This window comes from Falco biarmicus, chromosome 4 (genome assembly GCF_023638135.1).
Source record: "Falco biarmicus isolate bFalBia1 chromosome 4, bFalBia1.pri, whole genome shotgun sequence".
NCBI classification, from domain to species: Eukaryota; Metazoa; Chordata; class Aves; order Falconiformes; family Falconidae; genus Falco; species Falco biarmicus.
Genome location: NC_079291.1, coordinates 89,009,587 through 89,024,052, shown reverse-complemented (window position 1 = coordinate 89,024,052; position 14,466 = coordinate 89,009,587). Strand labels below are relative to the sequence as shown.

Here is a 14,466-nt window from a genome sequence, read left to right as displayed (position 1 = left end):
GCTCTGTGTGTTCTTGAATTCATTAGCTATCACAGTGATGTTGCAAATTGCTGCCACAAGGCCAACCTGGGACAAGCAGGCTCAGGCAGCAGCTGCACTGGAGCCACACCACAGCCTGCATGTAGGTACCAAGCCACAGCCTTTCCCTTGGCCATTCAAAACATCCACCCGAGTCTGGTTTTTTTACGCTTTATTAAACACATCCTGGATGTAGAAGCTGGTTTATTCATTCTCCTCGCTGCGCAGTCTGGCATTGGGATTGGTGATCTTGATGGCAAGCTGAGCAGCCCTCTCCACAATGATCTTCCGGTTTTTAGAAGACACGTTGTGAGCAATCTCTGCACAGTATGACCTGTCAGAACAGACCGCATGTCAGCTCGGCTCTGACAGCAGCCAAAGCAAAGCACTCCAGAGCCATCCTGCAGGCAGTGCTCCAGTGTGGAAGCGTCACCACGCAAGAGCCGAGCCACATGCCTGTCTCCTGTTGCCCAGCCCAACACCAAGCAGGAGCCCCCTCTGTGCCCTCCCATCCACTGCACCACAGAACTAAGGAAACCGAGACAGCTTTTATGCTCTTGAAAGTGAGAGCTTCACTCACCTCCATCCCACCCCGATTGTGCCACCTTTTCACCTTCCGACTCAGCACCGTGGGGGCCGGGCAGCACACACCCCCAGTGCAGGCCGCAGAGCTGCCAGTGACCACTCCGCGCAGGGCAGGGCACACGCAGGCCCTGCACACTTACTTGTTGCTCATCATGAGCACTTCCAGCTCTTTCACATTGTGGACCAGGAACTTTCTGAACCCCGTAGGCAGCATGTGCTTTGTCTTCTTGTTGCTGCCATAGCCAATGTTGGGCATCAGGATCTGACCCTTGAACCGCCGGCGAACTCGGTTATCGATACCTCTTGGCTTGCGCCAGTTGCGCTGAAAAAATGCAGAAAACAAAATTTAGCAGTTACAGACTGAGATCAGTCTAAAAACTCAGGCCTCAAGGTAACAGCTGTGGCCAAAACCAATCCCCCAGCAGATCCACCGTGCCGCGAGTTGCAGCACGACCCACTGTTTCAACACTGACCCCTTCTGCTTTAATTCACCATCAAACCCAAAAGCAACCGCATCCGGCTGGCCCAGAATGCATTTTCTAATGTGCTCCCTAGCACTTTGTACCTTGATCTTGACATAGCGATCGGACTGATGGCGGATGAATTTCTTGGTCCTCTTCTTGACGATCTTAGGTTTCACGAGAGGCCTGAGGGCAGGCATGGTGTCTAAGAGGAACAGAATCGGATGAGAAGGGGAGCCCACGGCACACGCGACGCCCCGTCCCGCTCAGGGCGCGTGTGGCAGGCTACCTTCCGCTCGCGGGCCACTGGGGAGGCTGGCGACGGAATGGGCATTCACCTGCGGCTCTCTCCCTCCCGCCTCCGAAGCTGGACGAGCACAGGGAGCTCTCCAGATGCGATCCAGGGAGGTCAGGCGCTGCCGGGCCCGCCCCCGCCGCGTTCCCCAGCCCACAACCCGCCGCCACCGGCCCCTCCTCCCCTGGCCGCGGCGCGGCGCCCGGGCCCACCGCAGGCGCAGCTCCCGCCGCCCCCCCGCCCCGGGCCGCACGGCCCCCGCAGTAACGCGCAGAGCGGTAGGTCTGGCGGCCACTCGCCGGCTGCGCTCAGCCGAGACGCCCCGGCGGCCCTCGCCTGCCCCGGCGGCCTTCGCCTGCCCCAGCGGCCCCCGGCCCAGCCGCCGCTGTCCCGGCGGACAGAGCGAGGCCAGCCGCAAGCCCCGGGGCCGGGGGGAACCGGGGCGGGCCGGGCGGCGGCCCACGGGGGGCGGATGGCCGCCGATGGGCACTTACCGGGGCCTCGGTGCCGCCGTCCGCCGCTGGCCCCGCCGAGAGAGGGAGGGGCCTCGCGCGCAGGGCCTTATGGGACACGAGGGCGGTCCTGGCAGGGCCGTGCGGCGCCGCGCCCGCGCGGGGCGGGCCCCGGGCGCTCGCCGAGCCCCGAGCCGACGCCGGGCAGGGGCCGCGCGGCGGGCTCCGTCCGTCGGGGAACGTCCCGGGAGAACGGATGGGCGATTCCCTTCCACTCCGAGCTGTGCCGCTTGTACTGCGCTGCCAGGACCTGCCCGGCGTCACTCCCGCCAGGCCGCGTGCCCGAGCGCCGCTTCCGCCAGCCCCGCTGAGCGCTCGGGCGCCACCTGGCCGCCCCCGCCCCGCCCCCTCCGGCCGCGGGGGCCCCGCCCTGCCCGAGGCCGCGCCTGGCGGCCGGGGCGCTGCACGGGCCGGGCCGGGCCCGCTCGCTTTCAGCCGGGAGCGGAGATTACTCGGGCATCTGAGCCGAGGCGCGATACCGGTCAAACGCTCGCCACCCGCTGGCGGCGACGGCCGCGCTCCCGGCAGCTGGTGGCCCACGCGCGGCCCGACAGCGGCAGCGACTGCCCTCCGCCAGCCCGGGGGGGGCCGCGGGGACGAGCTGGTACAGGCCGGGGGGATGCCGCACCCCCCCGCAGGCAGCGGTGGCCGGTATGAGCCCCACTGGAGGCAGTGAGCCCCCCTGCGAGCTCCCTGCCCAGCCGGGGCGGCGCAGAAGGAGCAGGCTCTGCCGAAACGAAACGGGGGAACATTTATTAACAAGTGCAGGGGTTTCACAGGGCTCGGGCAGGCCTCCAGCTGGGGTCACGCACGGGAGCATGCGCCAGCCGCGGTGCTGAGCCAGCTGGCCAGGACGGAGGGACGTGCGGCTGCCCTCAGTCTATGCTCAGCCTCTCCCGGTTCTCCCGGAGCCAGGCATGGTACACATTTAACTTGTGGTCCTGCGGCTGTACCTAAAACACAGCAAAAATGTTTAACATTTACTAAAATCCCTTCTGTTAAAACACCTCGTGCTCTGGCACGTTTCCCGCCCCAGCCCAGGACCCCATGCAGGGAGCAGTGAAAGGCCACACTGCGCAAAACAAAGAACACGGCTCCCGGTCAGCCCCGCAGCCACCCCCACCCCTCTGTGAATCAGGACAGGGGGTCCTATGCCAGAGAGTGAAGCAACCCCTCGGCTGCCCCTCACAGTCGTCTGCCACAAGAGGACCTCAGCACGCCAAAGGCCCCACCAACACGGACCTCGAAGGGATCTGGCTGGCAGGAACCGTAAGGACACCAGTTCTTAACTAGAGCAGGGAAAAGACTTTCACCCCCACATCAAGGAAATAAGCAAAAACAGTCAAAGCAGAAAACTACGGGGGGGGAAAAATTAAGGCGACAAGTCTTCATTTATAGGTTCAGACTTGCAAAAGTCATGTTCTGGGAATTCAACCTACCAAAGATATAAAACGCCCTATCCTTTCCCTTTTTAAATCCAAGGGAGTCCACAGATGCAAAGTCCATGATGCCAAAGGACAGAGCCCTGCTGCCAGCAGCGCATGGTGGACCAGACCCCAGCAGCTCGGGCACACCACCCACCTCCTTCCATTCATTGACACAGAAGATTCTGTAGGAGTCGTTCCCGTACTTCCCGATCCCATGCAGCTCGATGGGGTACTTCCACTGCTTGCTCAGGTACTCATCTGCAACGTACAGTCACAGACTTCACTGCCTGCAGGCGGGCAGGTCGCAGAAAGCAACTCTGAACAAAATCCTGATTCTCTGTTATTGTAACACATTTCCACTTTGGAACTTTTTAAATGAAGAACACAAGTTTTAGCTATTTCCTGGTGAAACTAGGTGATGAATCCCTATGGGGTACATCTCAAACATCTTGTAAACAAATCACTGCGGGTGAGTTTTTATTACACCTCTCTCCTCAGAACCCACAGCAGAATACTTTTAGTCTAAGTACAGAAAATACCAGAATCTTAGATAAATTCTGGCTAGAAAGGCCTTCTGGAGGTCACCTGATGCAAAACAGAGAAAAGCCACCTTATGACAGTGCTGCAAAACACAAACCCAGTCTTACAGAAAGGTTTAGGTTGGAAAAGATCCTTTAAGATCAAGTCCAACCATCCTGCAGGCATATATTTTTCCACTCAAAGTTGTCTCTCAGACAAAGGTCTCTTGCAGAACTCATTATGTAAGTTACTTCATTCTCAAAGACAACAGGATCAGCAGCTTTGCATATGTAAGACCAACACATCCCAAAGCTGCATAAAATAAATCATCACCAGTATTTGTCAAACAGTAATAAAAGTGGCAGAGCACTGTTTGAAGACAATGCTGTTTGCCTTGCCAGTATAATTTAGACCGTTCCACAGACACATTCAGGAAAACCTACCTGAGAACTTGATGATGGTTTTTGCTCTGAGTTCGTAGAGGCCAAGAGGTTTGAGCAGATGTGACATTTCTTTCCAGTCTGCAGCCCTGGTTATTTCAGGGGAAGGATACTTCTTAAGGAACTCCCAGAGCACAGGAATCGCCATTTTGCCTAGTGAAAGAACCCATCATGAGGGCTGGGTGGGTAATTTTCTTTTTTTATTACCTATGTGTACTTTTTGAAGTGAGCTTTTTCAGAGGCAAGAGTTAGAAATTAAAGATGTTTTTACACTGTTAATATACACTGTATATTAACATGAGTTAATATATATTTATTCTTTCTTAATATATATTTATTCTTTCATTAATGCCATTAAAAATGGCAGCTGTTCTGACCCTGTAACACCACTCCAACACTTACACAACACAAAATTTTACTGTTCCATTTACCTGAAGTTTTATTGAGAAATATGGTTGCAATGAGAAGTTTCCATGGATCATGGAAAAGTGTTTCTTGGACCAGGTTAAAAGGAGAACGTGGAGGAGTCCATTTTCTGAAAGCCTTCCTTCTAGGTGGGCTGGGAGCTGTACACAGAGGCAATACAGGAAAATTTACTGGACAGTAAAGGATAGATTTACCTATTTAAATGAAAACAATAATAAAAAATATTAAAAAAAAAAGAGACCACCCTTTGAAGCAGATTCATCTTTGTTGGAGCACCACATGGGGATGGAGCAATGGCAATTCCCACAAAAATTTTACCTAAATGCAGGGGACTATGTGTCCCCCAGCACAGACTGCAGTAAGTCAAGGCTGCCTCTGCGTGCCCCCACATTCCATGTTACATATATTTTCTGAGGAGAGATGCCCTCCCCAGCCACTGCCATGCTCCTGCGCAGGTACAGAGCAGCAGCCACTGGGTACAGGGTCTCCCCTTGACAGGGGAAACACCTCAGCAGTCTGAAGAGAACTTCCCCAAAGCCCATTCACCCCAGCACCTTGCAGCTGCTGCAAGAGCTGCCAAGGCGTTGCATACCAGCCTTAACGGCTATTTGCCAGATACAAACCACTGAGGTTTAAAACAGGACATGATGAACACCAGTGCAGTAAGCCAAGCTCTCTAATGCCACCTGAGCAAGACCAGCCTAAAAATGGAAGAAATTTTCCATAACATCACTCGATCTTCAGCCATCCTATTCCTCCTCCACAAAAAAAAAACCTATTTCCCTAAAGAATATCATACCTTCTTTACTGTATCTACTTGAAAAATACGGGCTCGTTTTCCTCCTATCCACTTGTGCTCGTGGTATAGACTCTTCTGTAAAAAATAAAAAGTTTGCAGTAAAAAGAAAAGAAATAAAGTATTTTGCTGCCATGTTTCATAGGCTATTTCTATTTTACGTTGTGATGGAAATACAAGGATTTCTTGTAATTGTACAGAACATAAACGTGCTTTAGATTCACTCCAGGGCTCCCTCTGTACTTCAACTCTACAAGAAATCCTCAGTAGATAAACTGTTACTTTGCCACAGTCTGAGGAAACAGGCTCAAACTACAATCAAGGATTAAATGTTGTCCACACACTCTAGCACATGAAACAAGATAAAACGAGCCTTTTTTAAGAATCAAACTGACCAACTGTGCAACAACATTAAAACTTAGTGAAGCGAAGGTAACGAACATTATTACATTATACTAAAGAGATCTGTAGAGTAAGTTCCAGTTGTGAATAGATCTGCATTAAGTTAAATGCTGCTGGATAAAAAAATGAGTCAGATTCAGATGTCAAAGCAGCTTGACCTGAAACAGAATACTTTGCTCCTACAGTTACGAGAACCCCTGGCAGAATGTTAGGAACATATTCTGCCTCAAAACCACATACATACCTGGCATCATTTTAACTGCTGTGAAGTTTGTCTTATCACACAGCTGCAAGATGTTAGCATCTGTTTCAGTGTCAGATTTAAAATCCTGGTTACCCGGCCTCCTTTGATCTGTCTCTTTCTGTATTTTGAATCCGCTGGTTCTCTCCTCAGATCTTGCGGAGGATGCGTCATTAGAACCTGTCTCCACACATTCCTCCTCTGCCAGGCTCTCCAGCTCCCTTTGTGAGAGAGCTGTCACTGACCTCAACTGTGCATCTGACCTTGACCTGGACATTCGTAACAGAGCTCTTCCTGCATCCACAGGGTCTGCATTCTGATCATCTACGCCCTGACTATCAGTGACACACCTGTCTTTCCTTCTACAAAATTTCTTGTTTTGAAGGCACTCAGTTTCCTGTTTGTTACATACTCTTCTCCGTCTTTTGGTTTGGGTATTATCTTGGTTCCTCTTTTCTGAGCTCTTTCTAGTTTTCTTATTCTGAACACTTTTTCCACCTGCCCCTTTTTTGGTTTTCAAACAGTCCTCTGGGTTTATGCCTCTCATGATCAAATCTTCACTTTCCAGAGTGAACGTAACTTCTCCCAGGTTTTCATTTCCAGTCTGAATATTTTGAATTCCATCCTCTGCGCTGTTTCGTACACTGAGGTCTTGCACTTGACTGTGACAATCCTCACTCTCTAAAACAGTTCTCACAGCTTCTGTGGCGTATTTTTTCACCCTTGAACGTGTACTCTGATAAGGAGCTGTAAAATCAAAATCTTTTGCTTTTAGTGTCGTCTCCCCAGTTTTCCGAAAATACTCCACAAGTGCAATTTTCGATCTTAGGTTATTTCCTTCAGGACTGTGGTATGATAGAAAAGTAAGTTAGTGGTGACTTCTTCATTCTCTCACTCCTCACTTAAAAAAGTATTCTAGCAATTAAGAAAACAAATAAACAAAAAAATGACAAAAAACGGTTGACAGGGTGATGTCAATGCAAGTTTCTGTGACTTTACAAAACAGTTTACAGACAATCTCGCACACATTGCACACTTCGCCTCCCGCACTCTGCACACAGGGGTTTAAGTGCGAGTGAAGCCTGCGCCGGGGGCAGGGCTGTGCCCAGGGGCGGCAGCGGCCCCCGCCCGGGCCAGCCCTCCGGCTCCGGCCTCACCGGACAAAGGGCACCGACCCCCACGCCATCCTGCCCGGCTGCCTTCGCCTGGCCACCTTCTGCCAGCCGCCGGGGACGGCGCCGGGCCCGGCCGCGGCCCGCTGCCTCGCCAGCCCGCTCTCCGCCGCGGCGCCGGAGCCCTCGCCGCTGGGGCCGGGCCCGGGCCCGGCCCCGTCTCGGCTGCCGCCCGGGAGGCTGCGCGGGGAAGGAGCCGCGCGGGTGGGCCCTGCTCCGAGCGGGGGGGGCCTCGCGGCGCGGCAAGCCCAGGTCCGGGCTTGGGCCCCACGGAGCAGCGGGTCGGGCCCGGTCCGGCCGGGTGCGGCCTCAGGCCCAACGCCGCTCTGCGAGGACCACCTGCCGCCATCGCCGCCATCGCCGCCACCCCCACCCCGCGGGCCGCCCCGGCCCCTACCCGCGGGCCGCCGCTGCCATCCCGTCAGCCTCCATTACGTGACGCCCTACGGCGCGCAAGCGCAGCCCCGCCCCGCGCAAGCGCAGCCCCGCCCCGCGCAAGCGCAGCCCCGCCCCGCGCAAGCGCAGCCCCGCCCCGCGCAAGCGCAGCCCCGCCCCGCGCAAGCGCAGCCCCGCCCCGCGCAAGCGCAGCCCCGCCCCGCGCAAGCGCAGCCCCGCGCCGCTGGCGGGAGCCCCCTACCGTGGCGGCGGCCCGGCGCGGCCCCGGGCGCAGGCGCGTTGCCCGTGGCGCCGGCGGCGGGTGTAAACAAGCGTGCGGCGGCGGTGCTGACGCGGGGTTGTGAGTGGCGGCCTGGCCCGGCCCGGCCCGGCCCGGGGGATGCGGGCCGCGCTCACCTGGCGCGACAAGGCTGAGCAGTGGTGAGCGGCCCGGGGGGCATCAGCCGTGCCGCTACGATCCGCGGCGCAGCGAGGCGCCCGCGCCCCGCCCCCGGCCTGTGAGGAGAGGCGGCGGCCTGCCGGCGGTGGGGGAGCGGGCCGGGAGCGGGCCGGCTGCAGCCTGGCTGCCGATCGGGGTGTGCCGAGGAGCGGGGCCGGGCACGGCGGCGGCCCGGGGCAGCTCTTTCGGGCTGCGCTGGGCCCGCCGGCACCGCCCCGTGCCGTGCCCCGCCGCAGGGCCCGTGGGCGGCGGGAGCCCGTGTCCTTGCCCCGGGCAGGCATTCTGCTGCCCCCCGGGCAGGGCAGCGGCACTCCTGAAGCGCCCGGCTGATGCCCGCGGTCCCCAGTAATGCAGAGTCCTTTGTGGGGGTTGGTTTTTCTTTTTTTACACGTCACGTTCAGCCGAAGGCCAGCAGGCTGTGCCTGTATCCGTGGTCCTGTATCAAGGGTCCAGGAGCAGGCTCCTTCCTGCCCCCGCCCGTGCGTGTTCAGGCCTGGAGCCAGGATGGTGGCCGGTGCCTGGGCTTCTTCCTGGCTGCGGCAGGCGGCCACAGAGGGTGCTCGTAGTTCGGGGAATTTTCTCAGGAGTTCGATATACGCTCAAGTATGCAATTCACCATTTTTTTTAATGCGGCAGCTTTGACATGAAAAGAAATATATTTTCTGCCTACTAATATGGGGTTTTATTGGGGGTGGGTGGTGGTGGTGGTGTTTGTGTTGTGTTTTTTTTCCTCTAGTATTTATGATCTTGCATTCAAACCAGATGGGACTCAACTGATAATTGCTGCTGGAAATAGACTCCTGGTAGGGAAACTTTTTTTTCCTCTTGCCTTTACAACTGAATGAATATGATTTTTTTCACATTAACTTATGGATATAACCTATCAAAAATCCTCTTATCTCTACTCGTCCAGCCTCATAGCTACATACATATTAATGCAGGCTATAAGTGTAAAGTGTTTTGAAGCTTTTTAATGTTTCTTACAAAGTTTTAAGCTCTATTTCCAAAAGTAATGAGATTTAAGTTACTTGCATCATCTCATCCTCTCGCACCTCACCCGGTGGTTTGAAATCCATTAACCTGCATCCACACTTAACACAGTGGCATGGTATACAAATACTGTGTTGTTAAAACTTTCTTAGAATCTCTGTGAAAAGGGTAAAAGAAACTCAAATCAATGTCCCTACTTTGTGAGAAGCTTCCAAGTAGAGCTTTTTGCAGTTCCCTGGGTCTGTTTGTCTCCTGCTTACCCATCAGCGAGAGCAGCTCTGGACCATACTTCTCACTGTTCCTGCAAGGCTTTGATGTGGGGCAGGTGTAGAAACTGCAGGGATGGATAGATGATGGATGGAACAATTACAGAGATCAGAACTGCGGGACAGCAGTCTTTGGATATGTTTATTGATGATCCTTTCCAGTAAAAAATCTACTGCAGAGAAAGGAAGGAAATTTTTAAAACAAGATGGCCAAATGAAGTGTTTGGAAATTTCTTTCGTGCATCTAATTTTCTAATACAGAGTCTTCTTTCTGAGAAGTATTTAATTAAGGAAAGCTTCTTCACTTTAAAATGTTTTGTCTTGCATGGACTGCATGCTATGCAAAAATGCGAACATGTAAGTGTATAATCTTGGTGGCCTTCAGTAATTTTATATCCTGGTCCTCACTGGAAGACTTTTTAATGTATGGGGCTTGTGTTTGTATGTTTGGTTTTGATTTTATTTTATTTTTTCCCTTTGTTTAAATAGGTGTATGATACTTCCGATGGAACCTTAATTCAACCTTTGAAAGGACATAAGGACACTGTATACTGTGTGGCTTATGCTAAAGATGGTAAATATCACTTTGAGGGGGAGGTGAGCTTTGTTAGTCTGGTTTGTGAAGTGCCTATCTTCCATTTCTTGTTGCTAATTTATACATAGAGAAATCAGGGTTGGTTGTTTCAGTAATAGTATCCTGAAGGTGTGTAAGTGCTGGTGTTTTGTTTGTTTCTTTTGAATGGAGAGTCTGAACTGCCATACAAATGCTACATGCAGAAGTACCATATTTTTACATGTAAGGCTACCTGTTAATCCAAGACCGGTAGTCCCCACTTCCCCTCTCCCACTTACTTCAGTGATGGTTAAGTTTATATTTGTGGGGTAACATGAAGAGAAGGCTTACCCCAGAGATCTTTCTAGACAGAGACCTCTTTCTAGTAGTCTACCTGCCTCTGATTTTTATTCCCCATAGTTCCACTATCCCAAAGCTTCCTGATCTTCTGATCCTTCATGCAGATCCTCACTACAGACTTTATTCTGCTTCCAGTTCTTTTATTGTCTCTGATTCTTGTTCTGTGGGGGCTTACTGTCTGTGGGCTCAGAGGACTTCCTCTCAAATACTGCTGTTTAAGTCACAAGGGATACCTGTGAGGATGTGCCATTTTTCCCTTGGCACTGTTAACATAAATCTCCAGCCTGTGGCTGACAGTATTGGAAAGACTGGCTACGTGCTTGCATGGCTGGGCTTTAATGAGGCATGCTCTGTTATTGGAGTTTCACGTAGTTGAAGTGCAGTCACATCAAGGCACTTGTAGTGTTAGGCCCTTTACTACTTGAGCCTTGTCAAGTTTAAGAACTTCTTGCTCTCTCTTTGATTGAGTATGTAGAGTGAAAGTGATTCTTGTATGTGCGGGATTTAAATTGTATCTAATTCCTAGGCAAACGTTTTGCATCTGGCTCCGCTGATAAAAGCGTGATAATTTGGACTTCAAAGTTAGAAGGAATTTTGAAATACACGTAAGTGATGCCTTTCAGTTCTGCGCCTCTCGAAAGCGGACTTTGATTATGCACTTCTGCTGTCAAAGAGTATGTGCCATTAGATTTGGAAGAAGGTTGACTAAGGTCAGAGAAAATGCCAGGGGATAATAAGAGAGGGAAGAGCAAAAGAACAGTTGAAGTATCTGAATGTGGGAAGAAAGCAATTAAATTCATAAAAGAGGGTGGGAAGTCTCGATAAATCTCTGAATTTAGAGGGCTGGCAGAGAACTGGGGAAGCTCAGTATAGCTCAGAATAAAATGAAACAAAATATGACCTTGTATTATAAACAAAATTAATTTGGTTCAAAGATCAGATTAAAAATAAGGTTTGGTACTTTTGGTGCATTTCCATCTTTCTTTTGGCAGTGTTTTTATGTCATCCCTCTTAAGTGACATCTTCAAATTCTGTTTCAAAATGTATGTGTACATTTATTACTAGATAGTATGCACAAGCTAGTGTACTGCTAGGAGCATACACAAGCACGCTTGTTTTAGAATTTGGCTATAACCTTCAATCATATTTCACAAACCACCATCTATATCCTTTTTTAGCTAATCTTGATGAAATACAGTGAATCCTGCACCTGGAGACAGTTTTTATAAAGTTTATTACTGATTTAGTTTACAGTGATAGCAGGTTAATTTGATATAATATAAACTGATCACATTATTTCTGGCATCTGGTAAATCTTTCAGCTATTTTGCTGAAACTCAGGAAAGGGGACATTTAAGAATGATTTATTGAAATATGATTGTTACTTCATTCTAGGCATAATGACTCTATACAATGTGTTTCATACAATCCTCTTACTCATCAGTTGGCATCCTGCTCTTCCAGTGATTTTGGTATGTCTTCTTTCTCTAACTTTTCCATTAAGCCAGTATATTCTTTTAGTTCTATAGCTAAGCTAACTACAGATAGGTACAGTTCTTTATATCCAGAAGAGATGAGATACAAAGCTACCTAAATTTAAGTAACATTAGATACTTATTTAAATCACTTAAACTCTGTTCGAAAGGGCCATGCAGTGAGGCACCACAGGATAAAATGTACTACTTCGTTACTTTGATTTTTTGCAGACACCTTCTGTGTTACTTAGATAGATTCCCTGCCCCCCATTTACTGATAAATAATAAGTATTTAAATGCCCTTCTAGCAGTGGCTGAGACTTTGATCCCTCTGAAGTCCCAGCTGAGTTTTCTCACAATACTAGTTTCCAATCTGAACACTAGTTAATGCTTACTTGTAATTTACATTGGCTTTTTGTTTGCTTTAATCAAGGCTTGTGGTCTCCTGAACAGAAGTCAGTCTCTAAACATAAAACTAGCAGTAAGATTACTTGCTGTAGGTAAGTTTTAAGGATTATGTGTATCATTTAAGTTCATTTCAATGCAGACCATTCCAAATAATATGCAAGCTTAAAGAAAAAAAATGTTCAAGTGAAATAGTTCAATGTATGCAAAGGCAGTACCTAGTAGTATGGGATGGGCACCTTGCTGTTCAGTAGGATTGTGTACTTTGTGCTGCTTTGGCACTCTCATCGTTATAAACGCTACTCAGGTATTTTAATGCTCCAGTAGGAATATTACTAATATTTGTCAAAGATGATTTGTTCTTTCTTGCATAGTCTTCTCAGGGAGCGCTTTTTTTTTTTTCTTCCCCCTTCTTTTTTAATAGCAAAGGGTCTTGGTTTTTATTTGATACTGTTTATAACTGAATTCTTCTGAAAGTATCAGAGAGGTGTTCTGCTCTTGAGCAAGTGTCTTCTCTCTCCCTCTGTTCAGCCATCTTGTGCAATAATAAAATGAAGGTGGCGGAAAAATAATTATACTTTCCTTTTGTAGAGTTGTTCATCTCCTGTGTTGTTGGTATTTTCAGTAGAAGGCGATATTACTATTATGGGAAACTTGAAGCAAGGGTACATTAATTTGTGTAAAGTCATCCATCTAACTACAGTAGAGATGAGAATAGAAACCAGGTCTCCTCTGTCCTGCACCATGCAATTTTATCTGATCAGTGTTCTAAATGTGTCTTTTAAAACAGTCTGGTCTACTGCCAACACTGTCATCCCCAAAAATGTATCTGTTACTTAGCACATGTTAAAGTACTGCAAGCAGATGATCGCTTTATTTTTTTTTATTTCTACACTTTATTTCTGTGTATATTATAAAATGTTCTTGCTGCAGTGCATGCTGTTGCCATAAATGTGGATTTAGATGCATAAACAAACTGTAGGATTACTGGCTACCTCCCAGAACTCCCTCTTAGATTGAAATACACTTCCATCATCCCTATTTGAGTATGCTCTACCATCCTACCTTCCTGCTGCTTGTTTTTAATAGTTTGCTCTTCAGTATGTATGTGTTTTACCAGCTGGACGAACGATGGCCAGTACCTTGCTTTGGGGATGTTCAATGGCATTGTCAGCATAAGGAATAAAAATGGTGAAGAGAAAGTTAAAATAGAGCGTACAGGTGGTGCTTCGTCTCCAATATGGTCAATTTGTTGGAATCCATCCAGGTAAATAATTTCATCCTTCCTTTGCTCATGCTGAATAGATAATCCTTGGCTTATTGATGGTGGAAAGACTTTTATCCCTGCTGAAACAGATTAATGACATGTACCTTACCTTTTTTTTAAGTGATTATGTATTGGAGTTTTGGCTTTGCTGCCAGCCTTTGAGTGGAGAAACTGGGAACAAGTTCCACTTAGATCATAGAATTGTTTGGGTTGGAAAAGACCCTTAAGATCATAGAGGCCAGCTGTTAACCCAGCACTGCCAAGGCCACCACTAACCCATGTCCCTACGCACCACGTCTACGTGTCTTTTAATTACCCCCAGGAATGGAGACCCCACCACTTCCCTGGGCAGCCTGTTCCAATGCTTGATAACCCTTCTGGTGAAGAAATTTTTCCCAATATCTGATCTAAACCTCCCCTGGCACAACCTGAAGCCACTTCCTCTTGTCCTATTGCTTGTTACTTGGTAGAAGAGACCGACCCTCACCTGCCTACAGCCTCCTTTCAGGTGGCTGTAGAGAGAGATAAGGTCCCCCCTGAGCCTCTTACTCTCCAGGCAGAACACCCCCAGTTCCCTCAGCCGCTCCTCACAGGACTTGTGCTCTAAACACCAGCTTTGTTGCTCTTCTTTGGACACGTTCCAGCACCTCGGTGCCTTTCTTGTGGTGAGGGGCCCAAAACTGAACACAGTGTTCAAGGTGCAGCCTCATCAGATCTCAAGAAACATTTTTTTCTTGTGTAGTATTTTATGTGGCTTTTTTTTTTTTTTTTTTTGTGGGTGGGGATGTGTGTGGAGTGTGGTCTGTTTGGATCTGGGGGAGATAGAGGGGAACTGTTTTTTCACTTCAGAGGGAATATCGTCCCAGATATGTGAATAAACAATTGCTATTGCAGTAGATGGGAGAATTTTTGTAGTAGAGCAGATGAACAAGAGAAGTCAGTTCACAGCTGTTAGAGGAGATACCAGTATGGAAATCCAGGCCTGGCAGTAGGTAATGTAGTCAGACGACAATGAGCAAGA

At 49.6% G+C, this 14,466-nt stretch overlaps 3 protein-coding genes across 7 annotated transcripts in view; 1 reads left to right on the top strand and 2 right to left on the bottom strand.

Annotated features, from left to right (window-relative positions):
* Window positions 1–175: 175 nt before the first annotated feature.
* RPL32 (ribosomal protein L32) lies at window positions 176–2,011 on the bottom strand. Its single transcript, XM_056335588.1, has 4 exons — window positions 1,854–2,011; window positions 1,169–1,269; window positions 744–925; window positions 176–352 (listed from the first exon to the last, which is right to left on the bottom strand). Exons 2-4 carry the CDS (start codon window positions 1,262–1,264, stop codon window positions 223–225), a joined length of 408 nt encoding a protein of 135 aa, XP_056191563.1. The 5' UTR covers window positions 1,265–1,269; window positions 1,854–2,011; the 3' UTR covers window positions 176–222.
* Window positions 2,012–2,603: 592 nt separating this feature from the next.
* On the bottom strand, window positions 2,604–8,145 carry MBD4 (methyl-CpG binding domain 4, DNA glycosylase). Of its 4 annotated transcripts, none has more exons than XM_056335695.1 (7): window positions 8,087–8,145; window positions 6,126–6,967; window positions 5,483–5,557; window positions 4,689–4,823; window positions 4,261–4,410; window positions 3,453–3,556; window positions 2,604–2,824 (listed from the first exon to the last, which is right to left on the bottom strand). In XM_056335695.1, the coding sequence occupies exons 1-7, from the start codon at window positions 8,128–8,130 to the stop codon at window positions 2,747–2,749; spliced, it is 1,428 nt and encodes a 475-aa protein (XP_056191670.1). In that variant the 5' UTR covers window positions 8,131–8,145; the 3' UTR covers window positions 2,604–2,746. The 4 variants fall into 4 exon arrangements, with proteins under 4 accessions (XP_056191670.1, XP_056191671.1, XP_056191674.1 ...); XM_056335696.1 differs by lacking the exon at window positions 8,087–8,145 and adding an exon at window positions 7,692–7,776; XM_056335699.1 differs by lacking the exon at window positions 2,604–2,824 and having other exon boundaries at window positions 3,452–3,585.
* The window catches only part of IFT122 (intraflagellar transport 122), a 33,501-nt gene continuing 26,981 nt past the window's right edge, over window positions 7,947–14,466 (top strand). The window contains exons 1-7 of one of the 2 annotated variants that reach the window (XM_056335693.1): window positions 7,947–8,110; window positions 8,866–8,932; window positions 9,875–9,959; window positions 10,825–10,903; window positions 11,694–11,770; window positions 12,207–12,273; window positions 13,299–13,445. In XM_056335693.1, the coding sequence (XP_056191668.1) occupies window positions 8,070–8,110; window positions 8,866–8,932; window positions 9,875–9,959; window positions 10,825–10,903; window positions 11,694–11,770; window positions 12,207–12,273; window positions 13,299–13,445 (563 nt within the window). In that variant the 5' untranslated portion in view covers window positions 7,947–8,069. Of the gene's footprint in view, window positions 8,111–8,518; window positions 8,733–8,865; window positions 8,933–9,874; window positions 9,960–10,824; window positions 10,904–11,693; window positions 11,771–12,206; window positions 12,274–13,298; window positions 13,446–14,466 lie in introns of those variants that run through there. The other variant, XM_056335694.1, reaches the window with a different exon arrangement.